Source organism: Peromyscus leucopus, chromosome 9 (assembly GCF_004664715.2).
Source record: "Peromyscus leucopus breed LL Stock chromosome 9, UCI_PerLeu_2.1, whole genome shotgun sequence".
NCBI lineage: Eukaryota > Metazoa > Chordata > Mammalia > Rodentia > Cricetidae > Peromyscus > Peromyscus leucopus.
The window spans coordinates 111699540-111720677 of NC_051070.1; the positions used below are offsets into that span (position 1 = coordinate 111699540).

The 21138-nt window shown below is 42.6% G+C and overlaps 1 protein-coding gene across 4 annotated transcripts in view; it reads left to right on the forward strand.

Annotated features, from left to right (window-relative positions):
* Positions 1-21138, forward strand: part of Cacna2d3 (calcium voltage-gated channel auxiliary subunit alpha2delta 3) — an 844969-nt gene that overhangs the window by 797082 nt on the left and 26749 nt on the right. For all 4 annotated transcript variants that reach the window (XM_028882449.2, XM_028882447.2, XM_028882448.2 and 1 more), the window contains one exon: positions 2765-2876. In XM_028882449.2, coding sequence (XP_028738282.1) covers positions 2765-2876 — 112 coding nt within the window. The remainder of the gene's footprint in view (positions 1-2764; positions 2877-21138) is intronic.

Sequence of the window (21138 nt, forward strand, 5' to 3'; positions counted from 1 at the left end):
TACAATTGTCAAAGAAAAAGGAATTTCATCTCCAGTAAGGATCAGGGCCAAATGAGCTTCGCCATGGACATTTGGACCCATTCCATCATAAAAGAACCCAGACAATTAGAATTAGAGATGGTGAAATTATTGGCTTATTTAAATCGTGCGTGCGTGCGTGCGTGCACACTTGCCACCTCCCCCAGCCTGCCTCAATGACCTCTCACTTTGTTTCGTGGGCCTGACTTCACAAAGCTGTGAGGCTCATACATGTTGGATCAGAATAGCCCAAGTTCAATTTTGGCTCTGCCACCTACTTCCTGGGTGAATTTAAACCATTGATTTCCGCCTTCGTTCCCTTCCACCTACTCCACCACGCAGAGCCTTCATCAAAAGTGAAAACTATCTTTTTAACTCCTTTAAAAGAAAAAGAAGTCCCTACTTCCCATTTTATTTTTTAATCTTGTCATATTTTGCTGTGGGATAAATGAATGAGTATCAAGCAGAATAACATCTGGCTCACAGCAGCTCTTGAACGAACTTAGTTGTTTGTCGGCGGGTTTTTATATGTTGTTTGCAACTGTGTGCCATGTTCACTTATAATCTACACTACTGTGTGCTTAATCTTCATTTCATTTGGAGGTGAGCTTTTTGAAATTCAGATAGTTTAAATATAAAAAGGAGGCTGCCTAAACTGGACACCAGAATCACTTGCCAAACAGAGAAAAGTCAATTGTGAAAATAAGAACTGTGAAAATAAAATGTGTTGCCAAACTGCTGCCAGATGGTCCCCTCCCCCAGTTAAGAGTACAACGAAGGGAGGGAGGAAAGGAAAGGTGGTCCCAAAAAATCCAAGGACCCCCCCCCAACACACACACATACATACACACACACACATACATACACACACACACACATACACACACACATACACACACACACATACACACACACATACACACACACACACACACACACACACACACACACACACACACACACACACAGAGCATCAAGTAAAGCTGCTACCTTTCAGCTCAAGACAGGCACCAAGGAAGAGCTGGCAAGAGGCTGGTACTGTTCCTACCTGGTGCTCTGTGTGTTCTGCCATGGGCTTGGGACAGGGCACATCTCCTCACCTTCCACCTCAGGGACAAGCAGTTTGTCACAAGGGGCTAAACTTCTTCCATTTGCTTTGTCTGTTGTATTTGCTTAAAAAAATAAATAAACAACACTACCCAAGGGACTGGAGAGATGGCTCTGTGTGTGTGTGTGTGTGTGTGTGTGTGTGTGTGTGTGTGTGTGTGTGTGAGAGAGAGAGAGAGGGAGGGAAGGAGGGAGGGAGGGAGGGAGGGAGGGAGGGAGGGAGGGAGGGAGGGAGGGAGGGGAGGTCAGCAACTGGTCAATAAAGACACATGTTCTAGTGTTCTAGCTAAAAAAATAAGCTGAACTAGACTCTGCATTATTTGGTTTTAAATAAGAAAAAAAAATATGCCAGTATACTACGACTCCCAATAGTTTCCCCAATAATTATCTGACTATCAGCAGCTAGGTACTCTATAGTGTTGCTCTCATGGACCCTCGTAGATCCCACAGCATCCCAGGAAGGCGCTCTGCCGTGGTTCTGACACCCACCCACATGCCCCTGGAGTATAACTTGACATGTTGTATTCTATACATCATTTTAGGAATTACAAATGTAAATTTTATATACAAGATTAATTCCATACATACATCACCAAAACAAAAAAAAATTGTGTATAGGAAACTCCAGATAGTCCACTGTGAAGATGTAAATGAGTAGACCTACTGTGCAGTGTACCTGAGCCGCTAGCATCCCCATTTTGGAGAAGAGAATGCTGAGAGCTAGCTAGAAGTAGCAGAGTGGGGAATTCGTTTTCCAAATTTCTCTCCTGCAGGAGCTTTTGCACTTAACCGTGAGCTATTGTACACATCATCGTTTGTTACCACACCAAGAATGCTTATTCTTTCGTTCCTGTTATTGCTTATAATTAACCCAGCACTTAGCACTCTCTACCAAGCACTGTACTCAGTGCTCATCAGTGTTCTGCTGACTTCCCCCATCAACCTCTGAAAGCAGAACTTGACGTACTTCCATGTGAATAAGAAAATTGAGACTTACAAACAGTTTGGATCCCATCAACTGGGTGTAAGTTATCTAAACTGTTTAATAGCCTCTAGCCTGTGTAGAGTGCTTCCTGGGCACTCATTCCTACACCTGCAATATTTAGTTATTTTACACCGACATGGTGTCTTATTGAATGAGAAACTTCATGACAGCAGAATTTGGAATGTGCTATACTTCAAAGACATTATGTATTTTACTATTTTATATTTCAATTTTCTTTCAATGATAGAACTATGCAGTTGTGTCATGACATTTATCTTGCCCTCAATAACAGGGTAATGTGGTATAGCTTACATTTTTATGTATGTATTCAGATTCCCAGATGGGTTGGTGCTGAAGTCGTTGTGAGTCTGAGGTCAGAGACCCCGTGGTTGATGTTGACCCAGAAAAGTAGAATTCTTGTGATGCATAAATGATAGCCGATCAAGCCAACATAACTGCCTTAGGAATTATAGCTTACAGAGTTGCTTGGCAGACGAAATCACTGGACTAATTAGAAAATAATGCATTGTGCCGTGCCTAGAAAAATCACAGAGCTTCCTAAGTGGAACTGCATTTGAGCTGCCGTGGGTTGCCAGGCACGGCATCGAGCCCGAACACTGAGCTTTCATTATTCTGCTCCCCTTTTCCCTACAGCCCAGAAACTGAAACAGACCCTGGAGCCTTGTGATACTGAATACCCTGCCTTCGTTTCCGAACGCACCATCAAGGAGACCACAGGGAACATTGCTTGTGAAGACTGCTCCAAGTAAGCCACCCCCAGCCCCCGCACCCCCGCTGTCCACACCTTTCTGTTTCATGTGGAGCTTTCCCCATGGATCATTGAGAATGGAGCACACATACAATCACACTGGGAGCCGGGAAACATGGCTGCCCTCTGGTGTGAGGACCTAATTCTGTCAACTGGGAAGAAACAGCCCTTGGTTTTGGTAGATTGATTTAAGATTGGGAAATATCCAGAATGTGTGACAATACATCTTGGGATATAAAAGAGTTTAGTTCAACTTGTTGATGTCTGGAGGAAGTCTTAATTGATGTTTTTTTGTTTGTTTGTTTGTTTGTGTGTCCCCCCCCCCCCCCCCCCCCCCCCGCTGACAGTTGTCAACTTCAGCAAATGTCCTTAGGTGTGTTTAGCAAGGACTCTGCTTCCTCGTGTATAGCTGAATCCCACCTCCTACATATGGCTTCTTTGTGGTCTGATGTTGAGCATTTATGGTCTGAAGATAAATATATTTTAATAGTTTCACTGGTCATTTAGAAACTTTGGTCTCTGTTCCTGTTGGGCGTGTACCTACTGGATAATCGGATCCATTCTTACTGATTTCGGTATTGTGTGTTCCCAAGACTGTGTTGTTAATAGTACAGACACTCTATGTGTCATCCTGTCCTTTGGCCTTGTCACTATTGATGGATGACCCTTGATGAATATAAGTTTTCTTTTGCTTATATTTTAATATCATATGTTTTCTCCTTTTCTGTTTTAGGCATTGTGTGCCGCTCTCAAGGAAGTGTTTGCCTTTCCTAATACATCCATGCTTGCATATTCATTCTGAACACACAGAGTGCTGTTTGTATTGGGAACTTTACCCTCTTGTAGCTTGTATGTGCCACACAGCACAAATGGAGCTCCTACTTCACCCTTTGTCATATATAAGTATAAACCCGTCCTTAGTGTTCTGTGTGGACGGTGGGGCATGCCTATACTACAGGGCCCATGTAAATGTCTGAGGGCAACTTTCTGGAGTGGGTTTTCTCCTTCTACCTTTACATGGATTCTGGGGACCAACCTACACTTGCAGGCTTATGCGCCTGGATCTTTACCCACTGGACCATCTCGTCATCCTATTATTCCTTGACCTGCACTTTTGTGTATGTTTGTGCATATGTGGGGTATGTGGGGGGGTGGAGTGGGGATTGAACCTAGAACTTCACATCTCTTAGGCAGCCATTCTATTAATTTGTGCTTTCTATAGAATAGTCTTTGATTACCTATCCATTTGTAATGATGCTTATAGCCACCAATCTGCAGAGCTGTTTTTGATCTTGTGTGTTACCAGTGTTATGGACCATTAGTATAGCTTTGTGATCTGACTTGATACTTAGGAGAGCATATATCCTTTCCTTATTCTTCCTCCAAGTTTTCTTGGGTATTATAGTTCTTTATCCTTTTATCCTAACTTGAGGATTTGCTTGTTAATTGCTGTGAATTCTAAGGTTTTCATGAAAATCACTGTAAGCTACAGTCAGCTTGAAGATGATAACTAATTTTAGGATACCTGAACTTCTTATTCATAAACTAAGCACATCTTCTTATTTATATGTCTTTCCCCATGCCCTTTAAAGCATTGTATCAGTTTTTCTTGTTTTCATAAGTAGAACACATCTAAAAACATAGTTATATTTCTACCAATAAAAAACATAGTTATGTTTCTAATGTATAATGGTAGTACCTGATGATAAAAGTGATAGAAAACAGTAATAGAGTTTCTGTTTCTGAATGTTTTATAGCCAATAGATTAGATCTAATCATTCTTATGTGGCTTCCATGGACTTTCTGCATAGATAAAAATATCATTTATGAGAAGGGTCTGACCTCCATACTTAATTATTGTTTCATGATTTGTGGCACCAGATGCTATTGGCCAAATGTTTCTATTAATCATGTTTAATAATACCATGTTAAATATGATATTTGTTAGATTTTTATTATAGGATGTAAATAATATGAAATTTTCACATTAGCCATCTTTCCAACACCATATTTAGTTATTTTTAAAGGAATGGTAGGTGTGAACATTTCCTGCAATAAGGAGTGATTCTAGAATATTCTGATATTCCTCACTGAATACCATAATATCTTTGAGGAACAGAAAATTTTCTAAAGTTCAAATCCATATGACTTAAAAATTCTTTGCTCGTTTCATACATGTGTATAATGCATTCTGGTAGTGTTCATCTCCTTGCTCTCTCTTATTCACCTTCCACGCACTCAGCAGCCCTCTTCCTTGAACCTGGTAAATATTTATGTATATGTGTATATAGTGCAGGAATATTTGTGTAGCCATTGTTACCATTCCTGATTAGAATTACTATTAGTTTTTCATAGTTAGATATTTGCTAGATTAAGGAAAACGTCAAGAGTTTCTGTTGCTATCATTATTGTTTGATACCTGGATGGATGCTGAATTTTATTTATGTTTTTGTTTGATTTTTTGCTTGGTTTTTTGAGACAAGGTTTCTCTGTGTAGCCCTGGCTGTCCTGGGGACTCATTCTGTAGATCAGATTGGCCTTGAACTCACGGAGATCCATCTGCTTCTGCCTCCTGAGTGCTGAAATTAAAGGCATGTGCCACCACTACCTGGCACTGAATTTTATTTAGAATTTTTATACTATTAAAGTAACTTATTCCCATGTTGTTTTGCTTACTTATTTCATTTTTTAATGAAATGTGCATATTTCAAATGTGCATATTTCAAAATTAAAATATGTATTGCAGGCACACGAGCATGTATATAATCATGTGTTCATATGACGCTTTGCCTGACGATACCCACCTTACCTTATGCTATAGTGGACCCGCGAGATTATATTGCCTGGTGACATCATAGCATCTTAGTTTCCTTGTACTTGATGATACTTAGTGACATCCTCACCAAATGACCCATCTCTTACACAGCATTCCGGCCTTTAAGAAACACGTGGTTCTGTGTATGAATGTGGGTGTCCTGTACCTTTCGGAGCAGAAACCTCATTTAAAGTGAAAATCATATTTGCTTTCTCCAAATAAAACTCTCATTACCATTTACTACAAAAAATACAAAACAAAGCATATTGCTAAAGTCATTCATGTGACCGAGTTGGTAAACTTTGTGATCAAAAGTGAAGAAGTGGCTAGACTTTTCGTCCCTCTGTTACCATTTGGTTTTGCTGTTAAGTTGTTTGCCACAAAATTCCACGGGGGACTTTCCTGTTTTCTACTACATGGGGCATTCCCTATGAGATAGAATATATGTTTCTCTTGAATTTCACGAGAACTCACAAAGCTTCCAGGGGTGGATGGGATGTGTGAGGTGAACATTTACAATTATTTAGTTCACTTCTTTTGTGGACAGAGCTCTCTGGATTTTCTATTTCTCTCTCTTTTGTAAATTTTTCATTTTGTCATTTTTTAAGTTAGCATGCAAAATCATGGGTTTTGCTGTGTCATTTTCATACATACATATCATTTTCTTTTCATCCTTTTTATTTTTTAATTGATTAAGCGATTATAATTCTTTTGATAGTGTGTACTTCATCTCATTTTCAAGTTTGTTGAACTTATTTATAAATGGTGTTTGGTATAAAATGCTAACATATTTGCTACCTTTGTCTCTTTTCCTTTCTTTTTAAAATGTTATCTGGTCTATTTAAAACGATGCCTATTTATGGGGCACCATGCGATGTTTTGATATACATTGTATAGTTGTCCAAATTAAGGTGAACGTGTCTCCTTGGGTATTTATTATTTCATTGTGTTAAAAATATTCAAAGTTCTCTCTTCTGGCTTTTTAAAAATGTGTAATACACTGTCCCCTTTTAACTTGTGAGTTTTAAATTCTTTCTCTCCCTCCTCTCTCTCTTTTCCTGCCTCTTCCTTCATCTGTTAGCTCAGCCTGTCTTCTTGCCTCTCTCCTTCCCGCTCCCCTTCTCCCCCTCTTTAGACTGTTAGTGGTATGTTTGTTTTGAGTTTACCATTTTCAATCTTGGAATATCTGTTTTTTAGTGTTCTGCTCTTCTGTATGCTCTGTGCATTTCTCTCTCCATCCCAGTACATCTTTATCAATTTGATGACCAGGTTTTCAAAATTAGCTGTAAAGATTTTCTAATGTGAAGTCCTTTATACCTGCACGTATTTAAATGGTGGTTGAAATTTCTTAGCAAATGGGTTTTGGGGCTCTTTTTGTTTATAATTGACATCTAATTAAATGATATTGTAGTCCACATAATGTGCTTGTTGGTATATGTGCAGAGTTGGTTTACTCTGTAGTATTTGATGTGTTTTGAAAGCAAGTTGTGTTTTTAAATACCTTTGTAGAGAGATCAGTATTTATCCATTGGATGAAATGTGATCAATGTATTTAAAACCTTACTCATTTTTTTCTTTTATGTATATGAGTTTCTATTACAGATGTCATGTAATCTCCTCCCAGGTTAGGGGTTTTGCAGTTCCTTCATATCATTCAGTTCATTTTACAGTCTAGATTTTGAAGTTACATTACCATGGAAATCCCTGTTTGGGTGAGTATTGCTTCCTAACCAGTCATTCTTCCCCCCACTCTGTAAGAGCTGTCTTCATACATAAAGCACCTCAGACCTCGGCATCTACTTCATTTGCTTACCACGTAGGTAAAGCTGCTCATTTTGGGAGTGGTGTTTAAATGCGGGATGACCCAGTCCCTTCCTTTTCAATCTCACTGGTGTCCTGTCTTGTGCTTGGATTTTGCTCTGTAACTAGGATACAGCTGAAGTTGGTTTTCAGTGCCTCTGTCCTCTGCCAGATTGGTCCCTTGAAGGGTTTTTTTTTTTTTTTTTTTTTTTTTTTTGTGCTTCCTGACAATTCCAGGTCTACCCCTGCCATCATTTTAGGTGCTTTTCTTTCCCAGGTCTTGTCTTCATTTCCTAACTTTTTCAGATTTCTGAATTTTCTGGACTCATTTTTTTTCTCCTTGTGCGTACACAGGGATATCCTCTATCTTTTCAGTGACTACCCTTGCCCTGTGGACACACGCCCATTAGTTAGAGCCCCTTGCTCATGAACAAAAACAAAAATGTACGAGACGTCAACCAGGCTTACTTCCTAGCTCATGTGCTCAGTTCTTGCCTTCTGTGTTTTTAACCCTGTAACTGTTCCTTTCTTCGATCACTGTTGCTTTAGGAGATGTTGGTTTGGGTTTGGGTATTTACGGCTGGGGTAGGAGTGACCCACTCTGTCATGCTTTGTTTGAAGCCCCTCCTGGGATGTAGCATGTACACTGTCATGAAGACCCTGGACTCTTAAATAGGAATGTTCTCTACTGTCTCCCACATCTCAGCTCTGTGCTTTTGTAAGTAGTTTGGCCTGTCCTTGTAGATGGCTTCCACAGAGTTCCTTCTCTAATGTGCTCTCAAGTTTCATCGAGGTGATTCTCAACATCAGTCTATTCCTTTTTGCTTATTGACTTTATCTTGTGTGATATTTTTTTCAAACTCACTTCCTTTTGGTCTGCTGCTTAGAATGTCCATTTAGCTCTTATTATGAATGACTTTCTAGAAGACTAATTTACTTCTCTTAAGAGTAAATCTCTTCCATGCAGCCTTTGTTAGGGTTTCTGCACTAAACAGTGGTGTTTTAAGAGTGTTCTAGTAGCACATGTTGGAGAGCTACTGATCATCTCTGTCGCTGAGTCTGTTTTCTTTGCTCATAGATTCTTCACTTGTGTATTCTGTTACATTTATTTTTTAACTCTGAACTTGTCTCATATATTAATTATTATTCTTTGGCACTAGCACAGGGCTCAAGTTTCTATGGTAGCTGTGCCTTTGGACTTCTCTCATGTATCTTATTAGTATTGACTGCCTGGGAATAATCGTTATGTAAGTCTTCATATTTAAGTGTTTCATCACCATATAATTATGGTAAATATTTTCCCTAAGCAGAATTCATTTTCAGCTGCAAGTTTGATTTCTCATGGGCACTGCTGTTCTTCCTGCACAGAGCCTCAGAGTGGGTCAGATTAGTGCCCCTTATACTTAGCTGTAACCATGTAGCTTGGCTTTCCTTCCTCCCATAAGCACTCTTGTAGTTAAACATGGTTTATTTTCCAGTTTTATCCCATATGTCTGAGTGTTTATGGCAGGATGACTTTCATGTCTGCCCAATCTTTCATGTCATAGATTATTCTTCTGACTGGGGACATTCTAGGGTCACCACAAGAAAGTGGTGAGTCTATGTAGGGGGCCTTGGAAGTACAAAGTTCAGAGTGTGATACCTGCCTTATTAATTTCTTTGTGATGATGGGCAATTAATAATAACAATAGTAATATCAGTAAGCATATCATGGACTCACTGAAAGAACCAAGTCAGAAAAATTGTGTTTTGGATTTAGCACAATGCTTGGAACAAACTAGTACCCAGTAAATGGCCTCACTTCATGCATGTAGTGTTCTAGAATATGAGTATGTGTGTCCCCTGGCCCTAAGTCATATTCTGACTGTGATTATGTTAATAGGTGGTGTCCTCTAAGAGGTCATTAGGCCCGAGGACCCTGCACTGCCCCCATGAATGAAATTAATGCCCTTGCAAAAGAAGCTCAAGGAAGTCTGTTTGAGTCTTCCTCCATGCTTTGGAAGCTTCCCCACCTTTGAAACAGAGGGTCAGCCCTCTCTACAAGGTCGGTCTGTGGGCAATGATCTGCAGCCACAATGTGAATGAACACTTTCGTTTTTCCTAAGTTACTTATTACGGTATTTTAAGTGCCACAAATGGCTGAGGTGTATTGTACCTACATTCACTAAGTGTGAACCCTAAAAACATTCTGGAGAAACACGAACATTCCTGTCCGGGGTCTACCGTCACCCTTGTCTCCATGGAAACAGAAACATGTCTGATTTTAATAGGTCATGCACATCTTAGTTGCTGAGAAACCGTGGCTCTGTGCTTTAGGGAAGTGTATACTGCCAGTTTTGTGGTGAAGACTCTTACAGACCCAAAGACACTATACCCCCAGGTATCAAGGCTGCAAGCTCCAAGAGGTCACCCTTATGTCTTGGCAGTCATGTGTTGTGATTCTTATGTCTATTGTACCTGAGAAAACATAAGAAAATCCAAGGAGGGAGACTGCTAAGGAAAGCAGTATTCTTTTCTTACCAACTCGAAACTAGAAACCAAAGGTGCAGTTTGATTAAAATTACCTAAAGGTCTCAAAACTAAGAAATGCTCACGAGGCACCTTGGCACACATGGAAGATCACGGCATTCTCCCTTGGTCCAGGAATTAGGCTGGTGCTTTGGAGAACACATAGGTGGGATGGCCTGGACACAAGTGAGGCTCCTGACTGACTCTATTTACAGTGTCATGGCTGCTTGGTTTCAGATCTTGAAGCCCTGCTGGGCTGGAGGAGGACGGAGATGAGGCAGGAGACACTGTTGATAAAGGTCTTCCCAAGTTTGCTGGTCTAAGTGAAGATGCTGTAGGCTTCGGGGGTTTTTCCCCTTTCAACATTTCATTAAGAGCACAACATACAACTCAGTTGCATACTGCAGAGACAAAGCACTAAAGACTCAGGAGTAGGGATGGAACTCTTCCTTCATTTGTGGAGTAAGCAGAGCAGAGGGCAGTGGAAGGTGTTCAACTTCAGGGAAGCTGCACACAGCTGGGTGTGAGGAGAGATGAGAGGAGCTGGAAGCGGGGGTACGGGCCTAACTGCGCTGTCCTTTGGATCTTCTCAAAGGAAACTAGTTCTTGGGGGACTTGAGATGCTTCCCTGACATCAGTGTGGAACAAAAGAAAGGTTTGAGGGACGAGAAAAGAGTGATCAGGTTCTCTCAGTGATGGCCCAGACAGCAGAGACCACAGTGACAGTAGTGGACTCTTGAAACAGGACCCCCCCCCATCCAGAAGGCTGTTATCATTCTCCCTTCCCCCATAAGATGCACATACCAATAAAACACAACATTCACGTGCTCTTTCTCCTCGTGTGTGTGTGTGTGTGTGTGTGTGTGTGTGTGTGTGTGTAGCGATGTTTCACATACGTTCACATGCATATGTGTCTCCACGGGTTTATGAGGTCAGAGGTTAGCATAGTCTTTCTCAGATGCTTCTCTGATCCAATTTTTTAGTTAGGCAGGTCTCTCATTAAACCAGGAACTCTCTAGTAGGCTAGACTAGCTGGCCAAAGGAGCTTTAGGTCTATGTGTCTCCACCTCCCTTATGCTGGAATCACAAGGAGACAGCCACATCTGGCTATTAAAAACAAAACAAACAAACAAACAAAAAAACAGGTACTAGGGATTTGAACTCATCTCCTCATGCTTCAGGGTTATTCACTTTCTTCACTAAACTATCATCTCCTCAGTGACCCCCTGCCCTTCCTTTTATGGCTAGAAATCAACAGGTTACCAAGTAGCTAGCTGAATGAAAAGTCAGCTCATGGCTGTTATTTCTAACCCGTAAATCACAAACCTTTGTAATGGGACAGTGGTGGAACACTTCTGCATCATAATGGCAGACTCAGAGACTTGGGGGACGTGGTGCTTTTGAGCAGTGGTTCTCAACCTGTGGGTCAAGACCCCTTTGGCAAACCTCTACCTCCAAAAATATTTACATTATGATTCATGACAGTAGCAAATTATAGTTATGAAATAGCAACAAAAATAACTTCATAGTGTGTGGGGGGGGCACCACAACATGAGGAACTGTATTAAAGGGTCACAGCATTAGGAAGGGTGAAAACCCCTGGTGTTGAGGAACTGAGTCCTTTTATTCCTGTCTGCAGATCCCTTTCCATTATCTCTAGCCCCAATGTATAAAATGCAATTTATTAGAGTATGTACATTATCTTTATAGAATGTTTATAAAGATATTATTTATCCCTCCATGTGAGCAGTATGTCCTTGGAATGTAGGATGTTAAGAAGGAAAGTCATGATACTTAATTTTTGTCACCCACCCTTTCCTTGTGGCCCACAGATAGCTCAGTCTAGTGGCTGGCGCCATGGTAACAAGAAAGCACTTCTCTATCGGTAATTAGCGGAGAAAACTGTCAACTTTTTGTCTGAAATGAAATTATTTTTTCACATAAAGTTATCAAGGATTATTACTAATTTTGATCAACTTCACAGGTAACTTCAGGTCAGGAGTAATTCCATTCAAAAATAACACAACTGTAGCATTTGGCCAGGCAGTGAGCTGGAAACTGAGTTTGGCTAAAATTATAGGATTTCAGAAATTATGCACTAAGATCTTTTTCATAGAAAAACATCTCGCCTTCCGCAATGGGACATAGAAAACTGCGTCCGTTACCAACCGGTCTCAAGGCAGCGATTACTGTCCTCCACAAGCAATGGCCAGCCCTAGAGCCACAGTCCCAAGGAACCCTGCACCTCCCATGGGAACAGGCAGGAGCCACCCGTTTGCTTCTGCTGTGTCATTAACAATCCCCCGTCCATTAGAAGGGATCAGATGACCCTGGGCTTGAGGTATGTGCTAGAACCCAGGAAGCCAAGTCAGTTGGCTCTAGCCATAGTGTGCGTTTGGTTTCCTTCATGGGGGTGGGGGAATGGTTGCTCCTGACTCCATTTCTATGTCCACTTTTTAGCATCACAAGATGGTCTAACATGGAAAATCTATCCAGGGATGACTCATTTTCTCTAAATAGAAACCTTCAAATTGGTGACTCCAAAAGTAGACATTTATCTGTCTTTAACACAGACAGATATATTATATAGTATAGCCAGAGAGACAGTATGCAACATTTTAAAAAAGGATTTATAAAAATATAGGGTCCATTAAGAATGCAGGAGCCTAAAAGAAAATATAAATTTACATAAGAATGTCATTAGGGTTGGTGGTTTGGATGCTGCAACCAATAATTTTCGTCATTCAATATCCCACTGATTATTAAATTAATCTGTTACTCAAACAGCAATCGAAAACAACTCAGCTCATATTTTCTGGGCATTTGTGACTGTCAACAAGTTTACAGAAGTGAATGGCCATGAGGAGTGTTAAGTTTTATGATTTTTCCAGAACATTTCTTTACCTCTTGATAACCTTACCCCCTTGGCTAAGGAAGTGAGCTGATCCACAGAGGTTTCCTTGGAAGAAGAATCGGCTGTAAAGTGTAATACCTGGAGGCTGCTGAAAGTAATTAATCAAAAATAAAACTTTAAGTGCGCGTCACATTTTGAAGGCGAGAGCCTCCAATGCCTTGTTATATTTCAACACTGGTAAGCTACCAATTCCTAAGGTAAAATGGGTTTCTTTCTTCTTGTTTTTTAGCATGTGATTTTCCTTTTGGTAACATCACTCATCGCTTTTCATAAAAATTCCACTCCCATCAGTTTCACTTCGGGATTCCGTGCACAGATTTGCTCATCTTCCTGCGAGCCCCCCTAGCCTTGGCTCTGCTCTCTTCTCTCAACACTCCTCCCCACGTGCCTTTCATGTATCCCCTAAACTGAAGGAAAGTAATTGGTCTCGAAGCTGTGTTGACATGTTCCGTGGGCTACAGTTCAGAGGACCGCACTTCAGAGATTCTGTGTTCTTAGGGAGGACTCCAATTTCCTGTTGAGATCTCAAACTGGGTGGGCAATTTACCCTGTGTGTTCAGACTTCTCCAGCAGAAGGCTGCAGGTATTCCTTCCAGGGCTGCCTTCTGCGAACCACCTGTAAAATGGACATGTTGCAAAATGTGAAGTGGGACACTTTTCCTCCAATCAGTCCTGAGAGGGTGAACCCTGGGGGCAGCATTGCCGGCTGGGCCACCACACCTAATGGCACAAAGACCTGAACCAGTTAACTAGTTATTTAAATGTTCTGAGTCTCCTGTTTGCTCGCCTCCACATGGGCAATGCTAGGTTTGGTTCTGTTTGTTTTTTAAGATGTATGAGGGCTTGGGGTTTGATTCGTTGGTAAACCACTCCCCTGTAAGTACAAGAAACTGAGTTCTATCCCAAGACGCCACATTAAAGAGGGGGGCAGGATGTGTTGGCAAACACTTATAATAATGCCAGCACTAGGGAGGCAGAGACAAGAGTTTCCCTGGGCCTTGCTGGCCAGCCAGTCTATCTCAACTGGTAAACCCCAGTTCAGGAAGAGCCCTGTCTCAGGGGAGCTAGACAACATTCCCAGGGATGACACCCAATGCTGTCTTCCTGTCTCCACACACATGTGTGTCTCCACACACACAGCCTCCACAACACGCTTTAAAAAAAAAAAAAAAGACGTAGTCCTCGTGCTTAACACGGTTGCAAAGAGCAAAGGATGTGTAAATTGGAGGGTGGTTTTTTTTCCTTTTCTTTTTTTGCAGAGCAGTCTACCCTCTCTGTGTTGACAAGGATACAGGAAAACCACAGGACCCCAGGTGGGCTCCTCTTCCAGATCACTCAGACTGGAGGTCAGATTCAGTTTGGACTTTGACCAGTGGCCCCTCACCAGATAAAGTAGCTCTTGGGTTTTTGTCCTTTTCTGGGTTTACTTGACAGCTCTTTAAAAAATTTGGAATTCTAAACTTGAAACTACACATAGCCAATAATGTTCAAATACTTCATTAACCAAATTAGATACAGACTTTGCCAGTGGGAGAATACTGGTGTCATGAATAATGTAATTTGTAGGTGTTAAAATGTAACAGTTTTTAACCACTTAATTTGGAAGCCTACACTAATTGGTTGAAATATGTTGTATCTTTTGCTCTAAAGAGTCTTGCCAAATATCTGTCCCCAATTTTGTTTAAAACTAGCAACTGCATGCGATTTGTTTTCCCATCACGTAGCCAGGGGCCTTCTCACGTGGGCCAACCTTAATTTTCAAATAAATCAGCTCTCTGCCCTCCAGGGCAAGTGACACCAGTGGCCACCCAGTGGTAACAGTGGGCTGCATTCCCGACTTTTGTCACCACTGGGACAAAATACCTGCCCAAAGCAGCTCAGGGAAAGAACGGTTGATTTTGGCTTCCGAAGTGGAGGGGAAGGCAGGGCAGCAGGCGTGGAGGGGGGCGGGGGAGGCTGGTCAAGCTGCATCCACAACTAGCAAGCAGGGAGAGATGGATGCTCAATGGGTCTTCTTTTTGCAGTCTGATACTCCAGCCAATGGGGTGGTGCTGTCTATGGATAGTGTGGGTCCTCCTCGCTGAATGAACCTACTTGAAAAACTCACAGTCGTGTCAGAGATCTAGCCTCTAAACGTTCTAGATTCTGCTTTTCTTTACTTTTTATTTTTGTTGTTGTTGTTGGTTTTTTCTAGACAGGGTTTCTCCCTGTGCTTTTGGTGCCTGTCCTGGATCTCACTCTGTAGACCAGGCTGGCCTCGAACTCACAGAGATCTGCCTGGCTCCGCCTCCCGAGTGCTGGAATTAAAGGGATGCGCCACTGGCCTGGCAGATTCTGCTTTTCAGTTGACAGTATTAGGCGTTACAGGGCCCTTGCATCTGTCTTCCCACACATTGGATTCTTTGTGACTTGGAATCGAAGATCCAAAGGGATTCCGCTCTTTGAATTTCCCCTGGCGACACACAAGTAGCAATAGAAGAGTGGCAGGCAGCCCCCCACCCCCACCCCTCCCGCCTTGTCTTCTTGTTCCTCCCTCTTCTGAATCTCAGAATTAGGTAGTAGTAACTTCTAGATCCTAAAAAATGGTATCATTCTATCGCACAAGATTAAAAGCATGGCTCTATAAAATCCAACCCTTTCCCAACAATTCGCCATATATCAAGGCTCTGCCCCTTTATAAAAGCCTGCTTTCCTTTTTACTACAGGAGTGGAGCCAAGCTGGAATAAGTCAATGCTTGCTCTTACAATGAGCGGCCTAATTAGAGCTGTATGTTTGTGGTTGCTAAAAATGCCTTGGCTTTAAACATTCACAAAGGAGAAGAGAGGTAAATGCTTGTCTCGGGAGTTTTGATGTTGAAAATATCACTGGAAGGTGAAGCTATGTGGTCCAAAGGTATGATAAATCTAGATTAAAACCTAGACACATGAATGGATCTCACCTGCAATCCCAGAATTTGGGAGGGAGAAGCATGAAGGTTGTTGTGAATTCAAAGCCTAGCCTGGGCTACATAGTGAGTTTTAGGCCAGCCTAGGATATGATGTGAGACCCTAGCTCAAAAAAAAAAAAAAAAAAAAAAAAAAAAAAAAAAAAAAAAAAAAGAAAGAAAGAATAAATAAATGAAATTTAAAAACCAAACCACTCTGCTGGACTTTTTCCCAGTCACAGTTCAATGCTGCTCTTTCCTGGGACAGAAGCGTCACTGATCCCTGTCTCCAGTGCTCCAAGGATAAAAGAGCACCCTAAATTCCAGGTGATTACGACTTTGAGGAGCCGGATAGTGTGGACTTGTCATGTAGGTGCTGCTATCTTGGCCTGCTCTTTGATAAGCTGTGTTTGGAGAGGGTTTAATACAGGAAATGTTGGAAATTACTGTTTTCTCTCCCGAGTCCACTGGGCAAAAAAAAATGGGGGGTTCATGTCTGTAATGATGGGGCAGGTCTCTACCTGATAGGAATTAGTCTTGCGAACAGTTTCCCATTTGTACGTTTCTTAACGTGTGGGAAAGCGGGGCGGGAACATATGTACACTTGGCCGGGCTTACAGCATAGGGAGTCTTTCCTCTTCCATGCCGGAGGCTAGGAGACCAGCAGAGCCAGGGAATATTTTTAGAGTGTTTATTTGCATGTGGGATGGAGGGCACAGAGCTGTCTCCACACAACTGAGGTTTGGGAGTTGCTTTTCTGCGGTGCATTGTCTGCATCCGGGTGGTGGTGTGTGCCGTGACCCCCGCCTCGCTCCCTCAAAGAGCCGTCTGTGTTCCCTCCCTGCTCCGCCCAGGACTGCACCTGAAGTGGCTTAGTGAGTCGCCAGAACCCTATAGATGTGTGTTTATTACCTCTCCAGCTTGCCCCCATTTGTTTAACTTGGAAAGAGTTGATATATTCCTATGGGTATTAAGACCCATCTGATGTGTTAAGGAACTCAGAGGATCAAAGCTGCTTCCAGTGCAGCACGCTGAATAGAGAAGCAATTTCTAGGCACAGACCACTTTTACAAGGGACATTCTGTATACTCAGAAGGGAATTCATTAAAAAGGAAAATTTGTTTTGAGACAGAGTCCTGAGGTATAGCTAAGGCTGGCCTTCAACTCAGAATCCTCTTGCCTCAGCCTCGCAAAGGTGGGGGTCGTAAGTGCACACACCATGCCCTACAGGAATTCACAGATGCTGTAGTTTTCAACCCGGTAGGCAGCCTCCAAACCCACCTTCTTGGGGTGCTCTTTTGACTTGGATGAGGAAACTCTGACAGCCGAGGCTGGATGATGGCATCAGCTTCTAGACATGTTTTGTGCCTAGGAAGCTGCCGTTCAGGTACCTTACCAAGCACATTGCCCCCTCACTGGTAATAAAGTGCCTTGGAAGGAAACGTGGGTGGGGAGATACCAGAAGGAGAGGGATTAGAGAGAAGAATGGCCACAGAAAGAGGGAAGCGAGGCATATAAGATTGTTAGAAAACAAAGTGTGTGTCTCCTTAGAGGTTCCATTTGGGAAGCAAATCAGCCCCGTGATCTTGATCAGTTCAGGAGCTCTAAGGCTCTGTGAATTTTGAGAGGTGAAGTTTCCAGATGCCTATCTTTTTTTTTTCCTAAGAGGATTACATCCACCTTGTTTCTTTTCCTTCCATTACTTCTTTTTTATTATTTTAAAAATAATTTTCTATATGTATACTGTATTCATATTTTTTCTCCTCTTCCCTCTCCACACAGACTCCTCCCACATCAACTCTACTCAATCTCAAATTCATGACCGTTTTTAGTCATTGTTCTCCCCCCCCTCTCTTCTGCTGGGTCCATGTAGCGTTGCTTATAGGCGTACATAGTAATGACTGACTTTAGAGATGCGATAACTTAGCAGGAAGCTCATCCTTCCTTCGAGAAGACTGACTCCCCCACTCTCAGTAGCCAGGGGTTGCCTGCAGCTCTTCCTGTTGTCCTGCTTTGTCTACCTTTGACCGTGGAGAGAGCTGAGGCTCACGGCGGTGAGGTACCCTGCCCCATGCTGCAAAGCTCAGGAAGGGGAAAGGGTTTGTTCTGTTGTCCCTGAAGATGGGTGAAACATCCCAGTGGACATCCATCTTCAGTCATGTCTTTATTGTCATCATTTCCTCACTGGTGACCCGCGGGAGGCAGTGGCTTCCTCTCCCCTCCATTCTGATGCACTTGTCTATAAATCTCAAATGCTAAGGTGTTTGCAGGTCCTATGTGCCTATGACAGGATATAATTATATAAGAGGCTTCATCTAACCTTGAATTTAGTGGGTGTTTCATAGCTGGGAGGTCTTCTAGATTCACTATAGGAAGGACGTATGTTGATGCCTGTACCTCCAGCACCAAGATCTGTTCATTGGGATGAGAATTCCCAAAAGGTTAACCTTTGTAAGTGTGAGCGCCAGGGGGATGGTGGCATTGGTGTGTGATCCTAGTGGTTGAGACACCTGTTATTTTGTCTGCCATTCAAAAACAAGTGTCTGGGTTAATAACGAATGGGAATTCAGATTCCCTAAGAGCTGATCAGAACTTTATGAAAGTCGCTTAAGGATAGAGGAGGTTCACAGAAGGACATGGAATCTCCTGCAACCCTGAGGGAGGAGTCCCAGTGTTGACCCTCAAGTCCATAACTTGTCTTGCTGGAATCATTCTTTACATCACTACTGCTTTGACACAACTGGTCATTTTAAAGCAGCTGTTGGACATGATGCACATACACAAAACAGGATTCACCAACAAGGTAAACTTGGGAGCAGAGCATCAGGAAGGCATCTGTGCTGTGGCCCTCCAGCAGGCCCTGATGTCGGGTCCTGATGTGGCTCCTCCCTGCTCTATGCTATGTTGAACTGAATCAGTTGATGTTAAACTTCCCACTACCCCTAAAGTGTCAGATCTTTCCTTATTCTGGGGATTTTGTCTAGAGAGACTCTTAGTGGTCTCAGGCAGTGTTCTGAAAGTTGTTCTCTGAAGAGACTCCTCTGCCTCCCCAGGCCTTTCATGGCTGTCTCTCCCCTCCCCTCCCCTTCCCTTCCCTCCCCTCCCCTTCCCTCCCCTCTCCTCCCCTTCCCTCTCCTCCCCTCCCTCCCCCCTCTCTCTCAATGAAGGTCTTCCCCAGGCTCTAAAGCAGTGGTTCTCAACCTTCCCAGTGCTGAGACACTTTAATACAGTTCCTCATGCTGCGGTGACCCCCAACCATAAACTTGTTTCGTTGCTACTTCATAATTGTAATTTTGCTACTGTTATGCATTGTAAAGTAAATATCTGATATGTGGGGTGTCTCATAGGTGACCCAAAAGGCTGAGAACTGTTGCTCTAAAAGGAAGCCACCCCTTCCCTTTGAGGTTCCATCATGTTTGACCCTAATATCGTATTGCTTCTGTCTTATGCTCTCCTTCCCATCTTCTGGTCCGACTTGACCTTCAGGTGCCCCCATTCCCGTAAACCCCATTGAAGGGAGTTTTCCATCCACTTCCTTCCTGGACGATCACTGCTGCTCCCTTCTTCTGACGTTGTCCACTCTAACGATATCCGCTTCTCTCTCTGCTGCTAAGTTGCTCTTGCACTGTCGTCTTTTCCTTTTCCTACTGCAGGTCCCTTTCTTCTCCTCGTCTTTGCTCTTTGCTCGGACTTTCTTGGCTGTCACATGTATTCTCTTGCCCTCCCCCCACCCCACCGCCTCACCCCGCTCCCTCAGCACCTCTGCTCCTTTCCTGCTCTCCTAGCTGGTTTTATTGTCTGTGCCTACTCTCACACTGCCTTATTTACATATATACAAATATAAAGTTAGGATCCGCACGGGAACATGTAATTATCTTTCTGAGTTTGGTGCACCCCACTGTTGGCATTGCTCACACACCGAAAAGGAGAGCAATGAAGAGAGAACAAAGTAAAGATCACGAGCTACATTACCACTCAGAGGAAAAAGACAGGTGGGCCCATACTCAGGTTCCACAACCACATAGCCTGGGTTTGAAGCCTGGTCCCACTTACTGCTTCAATAGCTTTCGACAAACATCTCATTTCCCATGCACAACATGGGGGTAGACTGCATGCTGCTGTCTTTCTAACCCCCTTTTGTATGCAAACTGGCTTATTTCTTATTCAACTGGTTTCTTTGTCCTTAACACAGTACACAGGAAACTAATGCCTTCTTTATGTCTTGCACAGTGGGCCAGCCTTCCCAGAGCAATTACTGATGATCAGAATTTCTACTTCTGGGCATTAGATGGACTTCCTGGCAGTTCTGTCTGGTGCTTTCTTATTTAAGTACATAAACTTAATCCATGCAGAGCCTGCAGAAGCTGATGGCAGGCTAGAGAGTAGACTGGAACTGTGGTTGTTCCCTCAATGGAGCACAGATATTCCAGTTTCTGGTCATTGCAGAATTGTCAGATTCTAGAAGGGACTCTCTGCAGCCTGACAGTTTGAGCCCACACCGTAGCTCTGATACCTATTAGCTATACCATCTAGGTCAACAGTACCTCCTTTGTAATTTGTAGTTAATGTTACTCTTATCATTGAGATTTGCACCAGACTGGACAATCTGTGCATTAAGGTTGGACTTGTAAGAGGTGTGCTGGGGGTGGGGCTCACTCCCATCACAGCCAGTGTGGTCCTATATCAGTCATGTTGCTGTTGTTGCAGGAAAACTTAGGGGTAGAGCCAGCAACTACTGATTTCTGCTTGTTGATGCAAACACTCTTTGAACAACTTGCCTTGGATAGGAAACCTTCCTGTGACGATCCTGCCTGCCTCATCTCACAATGAGTTTGTTTTAGGTCAGAGGTCTTCCCATAGTGGTAGAGTGGTGAAAGTACTCAGTGAGCAGTAGCTGATGGAGTGGTGGTGGTGGTGGCGGCTGGTGATGGCCACACTAGTGATGGACATTCAGGTGTAGCATCCAGCAGGCCAGCTTTGAGGAGTGATAATGGTTGCTGCCCTGTCCTTTGCAAGATCTTCCAAAGTCATTTAGATTCCCTTCTGTAGATGAGCAGCCTCATCTATTAATCATACAGATAATAGCATTTTTTCTTTTTTTTGGTGTAAAGGTTGAAAGGGAATTGCTCTTAAAAACACTTGGCACTAAATAAACACTCCATAAATGCTAGCGATTACTGTCATTATTTATAAGAAAAGACTCTAATAGTTCCAGGGAAAGTATTTAACGAATTCCTGACTCTTCTTAAGGGATTAAAAGAAAATTATTCATGTCATAATTAACATGATTTACTGACA